At 31.9% G+C, this 18,988-nt stretch overlaps 2 protein-coding genes across 6 annotated transcripts; one reads left to right on the plus strand and one right to left on the minus strand.

Annotated features, from left to right (window-relative positions):
- Nucleotides 1–652: 652 nt before the first annotated feature.
- LOC110644409 (uncharacterized) lies at nucleotides 653–13,441 on the plus strand. Of its 5 annotated transcripts, none has more exons than XR_009142017.1 (20): nucleotides 653–1,235; nucleotides 1,379–1,507; nucleotides 1,611–1,778; nucleotides 1,873–1,956; nucleotides 2,082–2,132; nucleotides 3,657–3,713; nucleotides 3,790–3,872; nucleotides 4,662–4,785; nucleotides 4,870–4,929; nucleotides 5,975–6,214; nucleotides 7,275–7,422; nucleotides 7,890–8,017; nucleotides 8,487–8,534; nucleotides 8,722–8,852; nucleotides 9,016–9,098; nucleotides 10,813–10,916; nucleotides 11,385–11,455; nucleotides 12,188–12,486; nucleotides 12,605–12,956; nucleotides 13,051–13,441. XR_009142017.1 is itself a non-coding variant. In XM_058131203.1 (20 exons), exons 1-19 carry the CDS (start codon nucleotides 945–947, stop codon nucleotides 12,757–12,759), a joined length of 2,454 nt encoding a protein of 817 aa, XP_057987186.1. In that variant the 5' UTR covers nucleotides 653–944; the 3' UTR covers nucleotides 12,760–12,762; nucleotides 13,051–13,441. The 5 variants fall into 5 exon arrangements, 4 of the variants coding, with proteins under 4 accessions (XP_057987186.1, XP_021652854.2, XP_021652855.2 ...); XM_058131203.1 differs by having other exon boundaries at nucleotides 12,605–12,762; XM_021797162.2 differs by having other exon boundaries at nucleotides 12,605–13,441.
- A 2,647-nt stretch (nucleotides 13,442–16,088) lies between these two features.
- Nucleotides 16,089–17,222, minus strand: LOC110644404 (uncharacterized). Its single transcript, XM_021797144.2, has one exon. It carries the CDS (start codon nucleotides 16,952–16,954, stop codon nucleotides 16,232–16,234), a length of 723 nt encoding a protein of 240 aa, XP_021652836.2. The 5' UTR covers nucleotides 16,955–17,222; the 3' UTR covers nucleotides 16,089–16,231.
- Nucleotides 17,223–18,988: the final 1,766 nt, after the last annotated feature.

Genomic DNA, 18,988 nt, shown 5'->3' on the forward strand with positions numbered 1-18,988 from the left:
ACGTTACATTCCTAATTCATTTATATAAATTTTAAGTTATCTACAAAGTTATTTTTTATATTTTCTTTAATTTTTAATACTCTCTAAATTTTTTTTAATTCTTTAAATAATTATTTTTCATACTCTTTTTAATTTTAATTACTTTCTTAATTTTTCTATTTTATTATTTTATAAATTCACTAAAAATTTTTATATTATTTCAATTAATCTATTATTATTTTATATTTTTAATACCCTTTATTTTTTTTTTCTATTTTATATTTTTTTAATTATCAAATTTTATCATATAATTTAAAAAAAAAGGTAAGTAATAAACTAAAAACTTTAATTTTTCTAAATCTTATGTAAAATTAAATTCATATACCTTTTTTAATTTCTTTAAAAAAAATTAACTTCACTTCTAATTTTTCAATAAATCTAAAATTTTTCTTATTAAATTTTTCATAAAAATAAATTAATTTTATTTTATTTATTTTATTTTAATTGACATATTTAAAAAATATATATATTTTTATAAATATAATTTAATTTTAAATCAATAAAAAATCTTTTTAATTTTTTTTAAATCAATTTTAAATCATCCCTAAATCATCTGCTGAATTATCTTGAATCATCTTTTTTCCAATTCACCTTTAAATTATTTTAAATTGAGGCTCGAATTGAAACCAACAATTTAGTAACTATCTTTCAAATTGTTCTGTAACGATTTGATTATGGGTCGAAACCCGTAACCAATGGTTCTCACCCCTAGTTGAAAATCTTTAGCAAGTTGATAAACATGATCTTTCTTCTACTTCCAAGCTCTCTGTACAGGCCACTCGTAGCCAATCCCAATCTCTCACACACAACCAGACTTTGTAAATTAGAAATTGGTGAACGAAACTTGCCAATTTCAAGCTTATATTTCTCTATTTCCTCGTAATTTCTCACGAAAAAGGAGAACGATGACATGCTGTGCGCCGTTTGGAAACCGGATAACAATATACAATCCTCTCCCAGTGATTAAATTATTCAGGATTAGGAACAGTAGCAGTGTTAGATTGAACAAGTATTATGGAGGTTACAGTTTCCCCAAGCAAATTTTTTGTTCCAACGTTTTCCCACCTCAAAACAACTATTTGGAGCAGAAGAAACTTGGGGTTCACTATGACAGTCTCAGAATCTTGGAATGGGATAAGCTCTGCGATTTGGTCTCCTCCTTCGCCGGCACTTCCTTGGGTCGCGAAGCCTCCAAGGTTACTGTTATTCTTCATTTGCTGTTTAATGATATTTTTATTCAGTAAAATTTGATAATTCTTCGAGAAATTAAGAAATTGATGGGAAAAGCAGGAACCCATTTTCATATTAGCTTTATTTTGATGAATTGGATGGATGTCAGCTGCAATTATGGTCCTTGAATAAGAGCTATAAGGAAAGTTTGATGCTTTTGCAAGAAACAAATGCGGCTGTGGAAATGCACAAGCACGGTGCTTGCCGCTTGGACTTCACTGGCATCGATCTTCTTCTGGTTAGTCACTTGATATGTTCTCCATTTGTTTTGCTCTTGATGCTATTTCCTCATAATTCCCCTTGTCCTCCAAGTGTCTTGTTTTGTTTGTCCTTTTGAAAAGGTGAAATCAGCTATTGGACATGCTTGGAGGGGTCTACCACTCGGTGCAAATGAAGCAATGGCTGTTAAAGCTATGTTAGAGCTTGCTGATTGTTTGCGGCTTAATCTTGAAGCTGCAATCAAGGAAGACGCTGATTGGTACAATCGCTTTATGCCTCTTTCCCAAATGGTAATAAGGATTCGGTTTTTAATCCATAAATATATTGTTTGTAAAGGTTCATGTCTTGTTTCTTATCTTTTTTTTGGATATATACGACTTGCAGATAATGGAACTGGTTATAAATCGATCATTAGTTAGGATGATACAGCAAGTTATAGATGAAGATGGCTCTGTCAAAGACTCTGCTGTTTGTTCCTTATTTTTTTCTGAGTTTATACACACATTGACAGCTCTATTGCACACACTTTTCCTTTTTCAATATGATTGCTTTCAAGTTCTACCGTCTTATTTCAGTTTTGTTTCTTGGCGTAGAGTCCTGCCCTGAGAAGATCACGTGATCAAGTACGGATACTTGAAAAAAAGGTAAAATCTGTTTTTACCTGAAGTCAAACTGATATTGGGAATTTCCAGAATTTTATGTAAAAACTTCTAGTTTGGCATCAATTTATAATTCAAAAGGGATACTAGTGAAAATCTTAACAGGAAAATTGTGACCAACAACAGATTGACAATATAATACATTTTCTAAAGACTCCTATAGCACCCTGGTGCCTTTCTTATCAAGATGCGATTCCATTACGATTTATCTCATGGATATGGATTGCACATTCACCCTATCTCTCACTTTTTTTTTAGAAAAAAAATATTATTTTTGTTTAAGATTTTTTGTTTAAAGTAGGTGCTATATTTTGTTGTGGAACCTTAGATGTTGTATGAAGACATTGAAAGGGATGTAAAAGTCCTTCGCAGTGCTTGCAAAATTCACTTGAGGATGAATGTCCCTTCTCTGTTGTATGTTAGCCTTTGCTTGGGCCTAAAACTAGGGCTGACTGGCCTTTGCATATTAGTCCCATTGGCTGCATTTGGTATGCAAGATGGGAGAAGACAGGACAAATCCTTCTTGTCTTGCATGTGATGCACACTCGAGACAAGCAACAACAATAAGAATAGCTAAGCCTTAATCCCAAACTAGTTGGGGGTTGACTATATGGATCATTTTTCACCATTTAGCTCTGTTTAAGACCCATTTTGCATCAATATTCAAGAATTGTTAATTTTTTATGTTACTTCTCTCTATGCCATTTTAGATCTCTCTATTTTCTTCTTTACTCATTTCACCACTAATTTATTACATTTTTGTACTGGAGCATTTGATTATCTATGTTTGATCTGACTACACCATCTTAATGGACACTCTCATTTTATCCCCAATGTGCGCTACATTCACTCTCCAATGGATGTGGTTATTCCTACTTATTTACAATAATATGCGTAAATATTTAAAGATTGTTAACTTTTATTTATTTTTTAAATTTATAATTGTAATATTTAATTAAAAATAATTATTCAATGCAAAAAATTATAAAAGTTACAATAGCAATAAAAATAAAAAATAGAGCATTTAAAAAATAAAATAATGTAAATAAATATTTTATTTTCCACTTGTAGGTTTGAAATTTTAAAAAATAATAACCAATATATATATATATATATATATATATGCTGGGTCTAAATATTGTTTTGTTTAATAAATACTTTTAATTAAGCGATTAGAGGCAACATAAAGGGTATTTTAGTAATTTTAACAATTCAGTTTGTTTCGTGATCTTGTCTATTTCACACCAAACATTAGGCTGGACAACAATTGTCTTGTCTTGTCTGGTCCAGTGATGTCCCATACACACATTTTTCCCGTCTTGCATACCAAAAATGAAAATTAGGAACTTTGCTCTTATGGATAAGTGCCTTATTCTTTGGATTACTTGTTAATCTGATCGTGTCCTCTGATTAATAATTTGAGTTGGTCAATATATCTTCAAAGTGAATTCTCTACATTTTATTCCAGACTTCTTCAGTTTTGACTCTGTTATTGTGTTCTTTGTTCAGTTATATCAGTTATTGGACAGCATAATTAGGAAGGATATGAAAGAAGCATCATTTCTGGTAAGATCATCTATAGATATGATCTTTTCTGCTTCTTTATGTTTTGTTCCCAGCTATTTTAACAGTATTGGTTCAGGAAGCAAGTAATGTTGACGGCAGATGGTGTATAAAATCAGGGACTAATCAGCTGACAAGTTTCAAGGGCCTACTGTTGTCAAGGTGTGTAAGATTAGTTTTACAGCATTCTTTGCCTTTTCACATGAATATATATGTAAGATTAGTTTCACAGAATTCTTTGCTTTTTCACATGAATATATTAGTTGATGGATTTTATGGATTGTGTATGAGAGAGATATTTTTCTTTATTAACTTTTGTGGATCAAAAAAGACAAACACTATCTCTCTCTCTCCATGGAAAATAAAAGTCTATTGTCCAATGCAAATGATCTTAATCATGAGCCAATAATTTTCAACAACCATGATGCTACTGTGGTATAAGTGCCACTTTCATCTAGGCCTCAACGGCAATGCCTGGATCCAGTCAACTATGTTAACTCAGCAGTGAAGGCAATATGTATGCTTCATGGTAATTAAAGTTATTGAGCACACAGAAAATTTCATGAATGAGAATTTTCTAACATTTTTTTAAATTAAAAACTTGAATCATGTAGTCTAAACCTATACATAAAGATTCTGAATAATTATCTGGCAAGTTGGAACTTCCAAAACTCAAACCATGTGTTTATTGTTTGGTTACACAATTTAAAATTTTAATATATATATATATATATATATATATATATCAACTTCTCAAGAAAATGTTATTTAGCATAGAAATGAGATCCATATTAACATTTCTATTAAATTGTGTCTTGTGGATTTGATATGCTAAGTTTTAACTTAACCGCCTTTTGCTCCCTTTTTTTTCCGTAAATATATATTTTAATTTGTGGGGGCTTAGCCTATAAATGCTTAAATATTCCATTTCTGAATAATATGCCGCTGTAGTGATTCAGGCACAGGAAGCATTTTAGAACCACTCTCAGCTGTTCCTTTGAATGATGAGTTACAAAGAGCAAGAGCATCAGTGGCAAAGGCAGAGACAGATGTGCTTTTGGTGTTGACAGAAAAGGTAGCTGGTTTCATCTGGTGAAATTTATATTCATTATCCATATTCTTGCCTTAGTCATCATGTTTTCATTTGTAATTTATGCAGATGCAAAAGGATCTTGATGACATTGAAAAAGTATTGAACAACGTAATTCAACTAGATGTGGTAGGTGTCTGCCGCTCTGCTATGTCTGTTTCTCTCATTCTCAAACACATAGGCACTAAAATTGTCCATTAAATGAGGTTTCAGAGTAAAGGTGCTACTATATTTATAGTTATTCCTGCTTCATAATTGATATGTTCTAATTGATAGACAATTACTAGAAAGAGAAAAGGTTTAGCCAACCTTCAAAATCAGAGGTGTGAGTTTCTGAAGTTGTAAATTCTGTTTAGCTTCTATTAGGGAATTTTTCATTGTAACGTAACTTTCTGGGTGCTATTGAATTGGCTGAAATATTCTGTTATTCTGTGTAAATCATAGGACAGTATTGCTCATGAAAGATGGGAGTACTTACTAAGGTTTATGCCTTTATGGGCAGTGATGGTGCTTTATGTTACCAGGACTTTGAATATCATATCATCTTCCATTATGTAACATATTGGGACTTAGAATGTGATTTTATGGGGCTGATTTTTTTTTTTTGGTCTCTGATGCATTTCTGTGATTTTAAAATGGAAGTAAAATGCATATCGGCTGAAATTTCAGTAGCAGATGTTACACTCCATATCACAAGCAGTGTAACAGCTGTTACCCCGGTAATTCTTATCAGCATCCATTTTTTGTTTTACTCTTCTCCTTTTTCTCAGCGACCCACCAACTCTTTCAAATAAAGTAAGTCATGTTTTATCACCCCATAAAGTGTTCTTTTAGGTGTTTTTTGTGTTGATATGTTGCATGTTTTAGTTAGATTCTTGATTTAATGTTGATTTGAGTTCTTTTGCTAATTTTGTGAAAATTTTCATAGTAGTGGTGGCCAATTTAGTGTTGATTTGGTCCAATTCTGTAACACCATGACCGTTTTGTTATTTAGAACCTTGTTGCCTTCAGGGCTTATACACAATATATAGCTTGTTGTGCAAGTCTCAACACAAGGTCCTCCATAAGAGTTATTGCATTTTCAGATAAAATTTGCATTTTTGTTGCACTTTCCCATGTTAATTTAGCTAAATATTGTGGTGAATTATTCCTCATTGTGATTCTTTACATGTAGATTAATGCCCGAGCAACTTATAGTATTTCATTTGAAGGTGCATGCCCTGATTTATATCTGCCGGAAGACATTGATGGATCCTTCTCTGCTGAATCATCGGAGAAGAAAGCTTCAAAGGCACCATACGCCTTTAAGAGAGAGTGGCTATTGTATATACCCAAAGCTTATCATCCTTTATTACTTCAGCAGCATAGACAAAATCTGCAGAAGGCGCAGAAGGATGCCAAAAATGCTGCTGCTGTAAGGATTACACTGTGCTAACCAGCTTGAGTTATAAATTTGTTTTCATTGGTTTAAGCACAATTAATTTCTGGTTCTTTGAAAGTGACCAACTTTGGCCCATACAGATTTACTTTAGTTGTTGTGTCTGCACCATGAAAACCATCTAATTCTTTCGAAAATCAGCTTCCAATATTGTTGTCACGGAGGGATATATCAACAGAAAGATAGGTCCATTAATAGAGGCCACAAAATTTATCAACCTTTTTGTAAGTTAATTTTGCATGTAATGAAATTAAGTGGTTTTAGAATAGGTGGACTGACCACAACTGCACCCAATAACTAAAGCATGGGATGAAATTAGTCATTTCAGAAGTACAGGCCACAACCACAATCGAGTATTGGCAAAAGCTCAATAATTTTTGGGCAATTAACATTTTAATTCCTTGTTAAACTTCTGCAATTTTCTACCGTCATTCTGATTGTTTGCATATCTTTTGTTTATTTCCTTTTGTTTTCTGCTTTGGGAAATTAAGAGAAAATTCCAAGGGGATAATGGTTCATGGAAAGGAGAAAGAAACGTAGATCTTTTATCCTTAGAAATACAGGCATCTTTTATATGTAATTGTTTGTTTATTAAAACTATTTGTGGCTGTGTTTTCATTATTGTTTTCAAGCCTCTTAAATTCATTCAACTTTTCTTTATGGGGTTAATTACAAAACACTCCTTGATGTTTGCCTTAAAAAATGCATTTTGCCATTTGGTCCCTGCTATTTCAAAATTAGCAATTTTAGTCCTGATATTACTATTAGTGAAGATTACAAGATTTTGAGGGATTAAAGTGTGATCTAAATTAAAATATAAGAGACTAAAATGTAATGAAAAAATTCTTAATTTTATCATGAAGGACTAAAGTGTAGTCATTAACAAACTACAGGGACCAAATCTGGTCATTTTGAAATAGCAAATGCTAAAGTTTATATTATGAAAATCCTTGGGAGGTTTTCATATTTATTTCTTTTTTAGGTGACTTATTACATTTTTTTTTTCATTTAGAGGAAATTTATTCATGGCTGTCAGGTTTCTGCAGTGGAACAAGTTCATCCAGTTCCAATTGATCTTTTTATTGCCCAGAAAACGAGAGTCCTGGTTATAACCGGTCCTAATACTGGGGGAAAAACCATTTGCTTAAAGACTGTTGGATTGACTGCTATGATGGGCAAATCAGGTTGATTCAAACTATTGATTATTTTTGTATATCTTGTCATATATTTCCATGGGATGTTGAATAGGGGAATCAAAAGTTCTTATATCATGTGATTGGGTTTTTGGCCTCTTCTCAATCTTAATTTCATAATGCTTTTCTGTTTTTATGATGTGGAGTATATCTATTAGTGTAGACAACTTTAGATATTGTCATTGGCCATCAAGTAAAGGAAGTTGAAGCCACTTATAAGATGGAAAAGTAGTTAGAAATTTTGATTTCCTATTAATTGAGCTGGTTAATTTGTTTCCTGATATTGATGATGGAAATCATATTCAATTTTATCTCCCACTTGGTTCATGATAAAACTGAATGATTATATATTGCAAGAAATTAGTATTGCATTAGATGTTATACTTGTCAGCTTTATTTTCTTAATAAAATAACTTCATTTATCATATAATCTTCAACTAATTTGTTCAACATTGCAGGTCTTTATGTTTTGTCTTCTGAATCTGCACAACTTCCTTGGTTTGATTACATTTTAGCTGATATTGGCGATGAGCAGTCGTTGTCCCAATCTTTATCTACATTCTCTGGCCATTTGAAACAAATAAGTGTACGTGGAATATTCCCTTTTAGAATTATTTTTCAGCTTATTTGTGTCTGGATTTTTTTGGGTTATGGCACAATAAGCTATTTGCTTGCTTGGGCTAGTTTTCTTCTTCTTCTTCTTCTTCTTCTTCCTTTTGTGTGTGTGTGTGTGTGTGTGCAAATGATGGATATGCATGCCAGGGTACTGTAAACTGGTTACAAAGTTTATTTACTCTGGATGCACTATTCTATTTTTGATGCCATTATGAGTTGGGCCATCCTTGCATGTTATTAACATCCTCATAGGCTTTTGATATTGATTGCATATAGTTAATAAGAATTATTAAAATTTGAGATTATTAAAAGGCGCACATCCTTTGAAGTTATTGCAATGATTTACCGTCCTGCACAATCTGTGGTAATTTTTTCCCCCAAATTATTTATGTTTTTCTGATGAGAGAAAGTACATGCAATTTAATTGGTTTATCTTACAGGTCATTCGGTCTCAGTCAACAAATCAGTCACTGGTGCTACTGGATGAAGTATGTTCCCTTTTTCTTTCTTTTGTTGGTGATAGTTATCTCATTGGATACTGTATTACTGGTTATATCAGCTTAAATAACATATGATAATATAACTATGAGGTAAAGATTTTAATCCACTAACTCACAAAGAGAGGTAAAGAATATTGCAAACAACATATGAATACATGCATCTTGCATTTTTTAGGTTGGTGCAGGGACAAATCCACTTGAAGGAGCTGCACTGGGGATGTCACTGCTGGAATCATTTGCTGATGGTGGTGCTTTATTGACAATAGCTACAACGCATCATGGTGAACTTAAATCCCTGAAATACAGGCATGTGGTGAATATAGTAAAGATGCAATAATTGTTCTGGGATTGCCATGTTTCTCTGTTTATATGTCTCATTCAACATAGGGTTCATCCTTTGATATGAGAAATAAATTTGATTGCTGGCTTTTTGTTCTGGGTTTCACATTAAAAATTGCTTCTATGACAGTAATGGCACCTTTGAAAATGCTTGCATGGAGTTTGATGAAGTGAATCTAAAGCCAACTTACAGGATTCTTTGGGGAATACCAGGTTTTCTTTCTTGGTTGCTTGATTATTTAATATATTTCTGGTCTAACACTGGATATGTGAAGTGATGTTTACGAAGTTATTAAAGCTATCCCTCGAATATGATATTTCTTTTCCCTTTCGTTGTGATCATTTTGGTGTCAAGTCAAGGACACAGAACAAAAGGTTGGTTACTTAACATTAGAAACAGAACCCTCAATCTGTTTCCCAAATGGTTGCAAAAATTTGTCTATCTTCTTAGCATTTGCATATAGAAAGTTCGTATTTGAAACAGAATGACTTTTCATGTTCCAACTAACTGATATGGTATACCTAAGCCAAACTTGTTGCAAATAAATCAAGGGGCAGGTATGAATGCTTTCTCTTCTGCAGATAACTACCTATCATGTGTTATGGCCCAATGTTCGGGATCAAGTTATTGAAACAAGGACTGTGAAATCAAAATCTGGGTTGGTGGTGGCTTTTTGTTTACTTTCTTTTCTTGCTTGGTTACCTATGATTTGCAACATTGGAAAGAACCCTTCGATCTCAGGAACTTATGTTTGTGGAAATAAACTTCTTTTAATTCACTCCATTTTCCTCATAAATATTCACAGAACTAAAATTTGGAATAACTGTAAAGAAGGAAACTGGCTCATGTTTATAGCATACATGACAGGCTTACAACTGAAACATAACAATTAACAACTGAACAATTAAAAGTTATGGAATTATATATGCTTCCTTAGAAATTTGAAACCTTTTCTCATTGGTGGTTACATTACTTTTGTTTATTGCAAAGCCCTTTTTTTTTTTTGTTCTTATGATGTTACTTTATTTCTTTTGAGTGTTTTACATGATCAAGTTATTTTTCACCATTTAGATTTCCTTTCTGGTATATATATATATATGTACTTGTGGAATTGATCAATATTTGTTATTAGATATTTTATGAACAAAAAATTTATTGTATAGTATTATGATAAAGTATGGGTGTCAAACTTTGCCCCTCCTCCCTGTCCCCACGCTAAATTTTTTACTCTCTCATTGAAAAGGTGTTTATTAGGATTGTTGTTTTGGGCGCAAGGGGCGGGGTTGTTTGGGTGTTGTGGGGAGGAGAGAGAGAGGCTCCTCCCCGTCCCCAAGCTAAATTTTTGACTCCGTCGTTGAAAAGGTGTTCATTAGGGAGAGAGAGAGAGAGAGCTGTGGTTTTGGGAAGAGAGGGGAATATAAGCCTTTGAGAGAGAGAGAGAGAGAGTGAGTGAATTGAAGGCTTGGCATGAGCAACTGTGGTTTTGGGAAGAGATAGAGAGAGAGAGAGAGAGAGAGAGAGACAGAGAGAGAGACAGAGAGAGAGACTGCATTGAAGGCTTGGCATGAGCAACTGTGGTTTCGGAAGAGAGAGAGAGAGAGAGAGAGAGAGAGAGAGAGAGAGAGAGAGTGCATTGAAGGCTTGGCATGAGCAACTGTGGTTTCGAGAATATAAGCCTTTTACTATTAGTCTTGACAATGCGCTTCTCTCTAAATTTAAGAACTTCAGTATGCTTTTCTTCTAAGGAATAAGTTGGTTTGTATTTGAGACTCATTTTTCTGATACACGGGTAATCAAGTGTTTTCCATATTCATCTACATGAAAAGGTGAAACAAGATCAAGTATTGATTTTCTGTTGTTTGCAGCTGTTGGTATTTCCTCACTTGGCATTAGTTCATATCTTAAGAAATGTGATTCTTTCTATAGGTCGTTCAAATGCCATCAACATATCTGAAAAGTTGGGACTGCCGGGCATAGTTATTAGTAATGCCCGAGAATTATATGGTGCTGCTAGTGCAGAGATTAATGAGGTAACAAGCACAATTTAAAAAAAAAAAAGTTTGTTTTTAACTAAGATTGAAATTGGTTTCCAGCCCACAGTATTCATTTGAAATTGGTTTGTTTCTACCTCGCCTTTAGAAATATCTACTGCAATTTTCCATTTGACTGCATGAATATGCAATGGAAACCCTATGCATTTTTTGACCGATAGTTATTGAATTTAAGCCAATTCCAACAAGATTGGGATCAAGATAGTTTTGGTCTGTATGCTGCTTAGTTGTGAGTTTCAGCAGAAGTTTGTTGTTTTAACTGTGTTATTGTGTAATATAGGTAGAGGTCACACTAGTTTTTCAAAGAAGAAAATCGTAAGCATGTGAGAAGATTGTATATATATATATTTTTGTTGGAGTTTTATCATTTTCAACCCATCAGTTTACTGGATGATAGATTCATTGTTCTCTTCAACTGTCAACTATAATCCTTGCAATATCTTACAGGTCATAATTGATATGGAAAGATTCAAGCAAGATTTTCAAGAGCTTTTAGATGAGGCACAACTTCATCTGATGTGAGAATCTATGGCTTAAAGTCTTTGGAAAATTGTTCTTGTAAGGTCAATCAGGGTTAATTTGGAGAAAAAAAAAATTGTCATAGTAATGGCCAATATCTGTGTACTCTGCCTGTCAATGTGCCTATACAGGCCTAAGCTGTTTGTCATTTTTTTAAATAAAAATTTTAAATTAGTGTATTTCTATAAAATTTTCATTTCACAATATGGCATTTCACTCTAGTAGGAAATTAACCTCATGTATGCGCGCATGCTTACATCCATTCGGTACATATTCAAGTTTTTATCCTGTGGAAGGATCTATATGTTTTGGTAGCAACAACTACGAAGTCTTTTTCTGAGCAGTATGTCTCAGTATGGTCATAATGAACTAATATGTAATCTCTGCTATTTTAATAGACACAATAATCACGTTTTTTAATTCAATTTAACAGGGCTCAAGAGCCATGGTTTATATTTTAAGTTACTCTCCACCATGGTATACTTGTTTTTATTGATAAAGATTAGTCTTCAAATTTCAAAATCATCTTTATGAGTTCATTTTCTTTTTCCCTTAAAAGAAGATGAACTAACTTTTTCTTCGTGGCAAGTGATGCAAGTCCAACATTTTTTTTTTGGTAAACATTTATTATATAACATTGATTCTCACTGTTTAAATGTTGCTTAGTAAAGATGAATCTGTATGCTTGTGGATGCTAATCTAATATTCTAATATCTGTCTTTTTACCGCAGGCTCTCAAGAAATCTTCATGAAAAACTATTGCTGGCCGGAAGGAAGATTGTGGAGCATGGTTCTGGTCAAAGACACTGGAAGATGCAAGAAATCTCCAAGGCTGCTGCTGTGGCACGCTCTACCCTTCACAAGAAAGTGCGGCACCTTCGTGCATACTTAGCAAAACCTTCTGAGCCCCCTACAGCCAATAAAAGAAAACTTTTGACAAGTGACCAATGTCCTACAGTTGATAATAGTGGAAATACCACAGCAAGTAGAAGTTCATCTGCAGTTGAAATTAGAACACAATCACCATCAGGTATATCTAAAACCCTGATGAAATATTTTACTAGGTCCAGTGGCCTGCTGGAGGCTCAAAATGTGTCTGCATTTCATCACTTGAAAGCTGTGTCTGATGGTATTCTTGTTCACTGCAGTAAGGACTGAGCTTCCTCAGGTTGGTGATACAGTGTATGTTTCATCCCTAGGAAGAAAAGCAACAGTTTTGAGAGTGGATCAATCTAAAGAAGAAATAGTAGTTCAAGCTGGCAACATGAAGTTGAAATTGAAATTAATGGATATTGGGACTTGAATGGTAAGAAATAAGCTGACATGTCTGTCTGCCTAGTTAAGTTGGTCCATAACTATGTTACTTGATTCAGAGATGAATATATGATATGGGCATGTGTCCAGGAGTCAGAGTTGGCTGCTTTCTGAAATCTTCATAGATTAGTTCAGTGAATGTTTACATCTTTACATTGGTGTATAAGTAGTAGCTTATGAATACCGGTATGGATGTTGCTCCAGCTTTTTTTTTTCCAAGTACTTAAAATGTTGTTTGTATGTTTGTGTGCTTGTATATTGCTGTTTTTTCTTTTTGTAGACTTGTATGCCAAACCCTGGGAAGAAGGGATTTTGTTGAACAACATTGCAACATCATCTTTAGGCAAAAGGAAGAAAGGAATGACTGCTGTATACAGGGCTGCAAACAATTGAAAATTGACATTTAAAAGATGGAGGGAAACGAAGATTTGCAAAATTACTTCCGAGAATGTGGCACCAGAGAGTGTGGACAACATCAGTGAAATTACCTTCCTGCATGTATAGTCTGAAAGACTCGAGTTGTTCACGTCGAAGATCCTGAAGGAGACCTAATGATGCTAGGTGTTCTTTCAGTACAATTTGTTTAAAGATGAGTAAAATGACTTGCTAGTTGCAAAGTGTTATCAGAAATATAAAACGGTTGCTTGTTTATTCAATTTGCTGTTTTCCAATTTGTTTTTGTGTTTTTTTGCTGTTTTCTTAGGTTATGACCATATATTTTCTTCTGGTTCATTTTGAGTTTCACCCCTTGTAGGGTAAATTCCTTGCATGAGTAAGTGTTACTTGATAAAGTTAATTGCTTATTATTAGCTTCAAAACTACTTGATTTGATAATAACAAACCTAAATGAAATTGATCTAACAGTGTACTTTGAGTTGTGTTGAAAGAATAGTTTCATATTGCTTCTAAAAGGATTGTATCTCCTGGAATTAAGTTACAAGATCAAGAAGATCAAGCTTGAAGTAGTTTGGAAGCTTGAAGAATCCTGAACGCTAATAAAATCAAATTTTTAGATATTGTGTATATGAGAAAGAATATGCTTTTAAAAGAATACCTGAAGTTCTCAATCTTTCCCAAGTTTTGAAAATATTTTCGGAAAGTTTTTTTTAGAAAAGATTATTATTTAATTTTTTTATTTTAATGAAATTAATTTTGAAAAACACATTAATTATTCATTATATTTTTTTATTTAATTAAAATCAGAATTTCTGTTGCTCAATGCATTCAAATGAAAAAGAAATTATTGTTATGTTATGGAGATTAAGTAGTTTAAGACTTAAAAAATAGAGTAGTTATATTTTTTAAATTATAAGATTAAATAAAATTTAAATTAAGACTTAAAACGACAGAAGAAATTAAAGAGTAAATGAATCAAAAGCACATGGATATTTTTAAAATCAAATAGTTTTGTTAAAATAAAAAAAATAAATTTTTTTTTTCTTGAGCAAAGCTCAAACAGAGCTACCAAAATATATTATTTAAGTCCGCACAGAAGTAAACTTTTCAATAAAATGTGAAAGACGTGAACTTCTCAACTCAATATAAGCATGTTCTTGATAGAGGTTATGATGGATCGGACATTTCTTGGAGGATCACCTTTGCCAACGATAAAAAATGCTCCAGTAACCCAAATCCCAAGTTCAATTGAGGCCCTCGTGGTAGGATAGCCCATAGCTTAGCACCCACAACCCAAGTCTTATCAAAACCAGCTGCGAAACCACTACGCCAATTGCCTCTATCATCTTGAATTAAACCTCCACAGTAAGCCAGCCAACCTGCAGCTGCTTTTGAAGGCTCCATCTGAGCTCAGCTTATAATAGGTTGAAGGAGGCTTCGTCCGCTAAATTCATATAGTCATAATAATCACCACTCTTTACAAAAATGGTTTCTTTAATTTCATCAAGTAATGAATAGCCAAATTGATTAGCAGCTTATAATGTGTATGAATTTCTATATAGCAGAAAGTTATCACTTCAACTGTGTCTTGTTGAATAAAAATTTTGGGGCTGCTCTCTTCTACACACATTGACAACCATACTGAAGGGGAATTAATTTTCTTTCTCAATATTTGTCCAAGAAAATAACAATCATTGAGTGTAAACAGTGTTGCCACCCCACAAAACTGACTCAATAGGTTCACCATAAGGTTTCTTTCCTTTCACATCGTTGTTGCTAAGCTAAATATCCAACTTGTGAATAATGTCTATTAATCAAGAAAGAGTAGCAATTCGTCTAAATTCCCAGTTTTCAGATCCATGTTTCTCTTTGCTTTCTCAGGGCTTTGAGAATCTTAAAAAAAAAAAAAAAAATCATCATTCAGTATCCCACAAAAGAGAAGCTTATGTCATGTGGTGGGGTAGTTTTGACTTACCAAAAAAGTGGATTGAAGCCTTGTCAGAATGCTTATTGGGCATCTCATTATCTCAAATCTCCAAGACATATACAGTAAAGATCCTGGAAATGAAAAAAAAGCTATACTTTCACCATACATGTTCAAAATTAGTCAACTGATACTGTTCACATTTAACTTCAGCATAATACAAATTTGAGGCTATTCAACAAGATTTGTTGGAAGGCTGTGCTTGCACATATAGTTAACCGATGAATGAAGATGAGTTTTAATTCAGTAATATTAGAATTTTTTAAAACATTTGAAGATTTTAAGTTTGAGTTTTAATCATAACTAACGCCAAAAAAAAAAAAACTTTTTGAGTTATTTTTTATTGGTTAAAACCCAGGTTAAAGTTTGATCAGAACATAAAATCAATGGAACTCGCATGCAATGAAATATGTCTTTATATCCATCATGAACCTAATCTATGCAATACTCAATTGCATTTGTTTTATGACCCCCAGAAAGTTGAGTCATGTGAAAAATTGTCTAAGTGGAAGATATATATATATATCTTCCACTTAGACATATATATATATATAAGGGAAATTGCTTTTGGCTGCGTCCATGTGGAGATTTGTCTTGACTTTGCTTCTTATAAATTGATGAAGCAGAGGAGCTTTATGCATCTACCATCGCACTTTAGAAGATACTTTATCTCCTTGGTGCAAAATCCGCCAACAAATTACCATTAAAATCACAAGTGGAAAGCATTATCACAGCCTCCACATTTTGAAAATTATAATTCCCATGCTTGAGACTTTTCATATTTAACTTCCCAATTGTGATTAAGAACAAGTAGAAAACTGAGAGTTTATCACAGATATTCCCCACTTGGACCCCCAGAAACTTTTTCAGTCATTTGGCTTTGCCTTGTTGAATATTTTAAAGGGTGCAACCATGGGTATAATTAATTTTGATTGCAATTCAAATTCAAAACTTTAATATCATTGAATTAAAATTTAGCAATATTATTATTATTATTAATTGATTACATATTCAACTTTTGGATTGAATATTGAATGCAAAATGCACTTTTTTTTCGCCTAATTTCTCTAGTCCTATGAAATCAAACTTGATTTTGGGTCTCAATATCCTGGTCCTTGTGGTCATAAACAGCCCAGCTACACTCGAAGGTGACATCCAGAAAATAGAGCATGAAAACCAGGACAAAACAACACAAAAACATAGGAATGGGCCCAAAGATCCACAAAAAAAGAGGGAAAGAGAAGTAGAAGGCACGTAATCCTAACGACCAAAAATAGCTACCCCTATTGACGGACCTAGCCACATACTCCGCCGTCAAATGGTGGTGGTTGTGATCAGGTAACAATTTCTTGAAAGGCACGTTAATGAGGATGCTTGCATGGCTGTAATACCTGATGGATTGCACGTTCAGCAAGAAAGCCACCAAGAAACATACCAATATAGAGAAGAACTTTATAGACAATCCCAGTTCACTGGCATCTCCATACTCAAAAATCCAAGCAGATCGATCACCTCTGGTGCCGCTGGTCATGAGCACCGCAATAACGGAACTGAGCATGATTGCGGTGGATGCCAAAAGGGTAGATGCCATTATATTGTTTCGCAGAGTCTGCACAGCAAGAACTCCATTCTTGGCAGAGTCCTCCATCATGGCCTGAACCCAGAAGCGGCGATTGATGGTATTGACACCAATAACAGTCTTGGAAGGGTGGTTCATGATTCGATTGAAAAGCCATAAGTGATACGCCACCATTATAGCCAGCCCCACTGGAACCAAGGTGTAGTCAAGAATTTTTTTCTCCATTCCTAATTGATGGTGTTGTTGAACAAATGGATTTTAGAGGGTTTAGGAAGATGAGAATAAGATGGTTGTCGGAGAGAACAGGGATGTTTTGTTTTGGCTGGACTCAATTAATTGAGGCAATGGAGGCAAGGGAAAACGAAAGAGGCTTCCTTTAATTTATAGACGCACTGCAGAGTGTGTAAGTGGACTTTAGCCACGCAGACCACCATTTACCCATCACCCTGCCACCTTCCCTTTTCCAATGCACCATCACTGTTTCTATTTTAATTTCCACCGCTATCTTGGGTTTGCCAAGCCTCAATTTTAAACCCATTATAAATGTGTGTAGTCACATCAGAATGATTAAAATTAGAGTTGTGTGCGATTTTCTTATCAAACCGAATCGTTGTATTGTAGTGAAATAGGAAAATCGTTATAGTAAAAAATTAAATTTATGTTTATTATTTTAATTCAATTATATAAAAATAAATTAAAATTATATTAAATTGAAAAAAATAATTTTATACATATATTTTTTATATTTTTTAAATTTATTTTATAATTTTAATGTCAATATATGTAATTTAATATTATTTTTTATTTTTCTATCTCTTTTTAAATAATTTTATTCATAAATACATTAAATCACTCTATAATATCTAATTATCTGATTAAATCACATTTTTATTAATTATTAATTATATACGTATCTTTTAATTAAAATCATATAATTAAGAAATACGTAAGAGATAATATAATATATCTAAGGACTATATATAAAATGTTTTTGATATTAATATTATTATTTTAATGTTAATATATATTATTATTTTTATTATTGTTTTGATGTTAGAAATGTCTTATTATTTTTACTATTATAAAACAAGCACCATAATGTTGTAATTTTTATGTGTAAAAAATCAAGATTTGAATTGAAATTGAAATCAAATTAGAATCAGAATTATTCATAAATACATTAAATCACTCTATAATATTTAATTATCTGATTAAATCACATGTTTGTTAATTATTAATTATATACGTATCTTTTAATTAAAATCATATAATTAAGAAATACGTAAGAGATAATATAATATATCTAAGGACTATATATAAAATGTTTTTGATATTAATATTGTTATTTTAATGTTAATATATATTATTAGTTTTATTATTGTTTTGATGTTAGAAATGTCTTATTATTTTTACTATTATAAAACAAGCACGATAATGTTGTAATTTTTATGTGTAAAAAATCGAGATTTGAATTGAAATTGAAATCAAATTAGAATCAGAATTATACTGAAATTACTTAAAATCAATTCAAACCGAAATCAAAGTTTGATTTTAAATCTAGTTCTTAAATATTAAAGAACCAAAGGTTTGACCTTGATTTGATTCTTAAGCAGAATTTAACTATAACCAGAACCCAACATGTATACCCTAATTAAAATAACTTTTTATATTGTTTTACTAAATTTTATGAATGAATATTATATTGTTCAAATTAATAATTTACGGTTAATATGCCAATCTTTGCAATATAAATAAAAATTAATATATTATAATATTAATTAATTTGATGAATAATATAACAATAAATTAATAAAAAAAATATAAAAATAATTTATAGTTAATATGATAACACTATGCAATATGAATAAATAAAATATTATTGATTATGATATTCATCAATTTAATTAACATAATAGTTATCAGTAAAATTTAACTATAAATTAGTACAAAAATTATTTTAATACCCTAATTTTAAATGCGTTTATCACATTACACTTATATAATGGATAAAAATTATAAATATCAATGCATAAATTTTAACATAATTATTTCTAATAATTAAAAATATGATGAACAGGAGATATTTTAATAAAAAATATATTTATATTATTTAAAATAATATATGTATATATATTATTTTAAATTTAAATATAATGTATATAATTATCTAAATATAAAATATATAATTTATTTAAATGTAAATTTTTAAAAATAAGGAACTAATTTATTTAATTTTTAGTTCATTAAAATATTAGACAC

This window comes from Hevea brasiliensis, chromosome 12 (assembly GCF_030052815.1).
Source record: "Hevea brasiliensis isolate MT/VB/25A 57/8 chromosome 12, ASM3005281v1, whole genome shotgun sequence".
Lineage (NCBI taxonomy): Eukaryota > Viridiplantae > Streptophyta > Magnoliopsida > Malpighiales > Euphorbiaceae > Hevea > Hevea brasiliensis.

Coding starts and splice junctions, on each gene's coding strand:
- LOC110644409 (XM_021797162.2), top strand. CDS start 945: ATGACATGCTGTGCGCCGTTTGGAAACCGGATAACAATATACAATCCT. Junction 1,779..1,872: donor TTATGCCTCTTTCCCAAATG/GTAATAAGGATT, acceptor TACGACTTGCAG/ATAATGGAACTGGTTATAAA. Junction 3,714..3,789: donor TGAAAGAAGCATCATTTCTG/GTAAGATCATCT, acceptor GTATTGGTTCAG/GAAGCAAGTAATGTTGACGG.
- LOC110644404 (XM_021797144.2), bottom strand. CDS start 16,954: ATGGAGAAAAAAATTCTTGACTACACCTTGGTTCCAGTGGGGCTGGCT.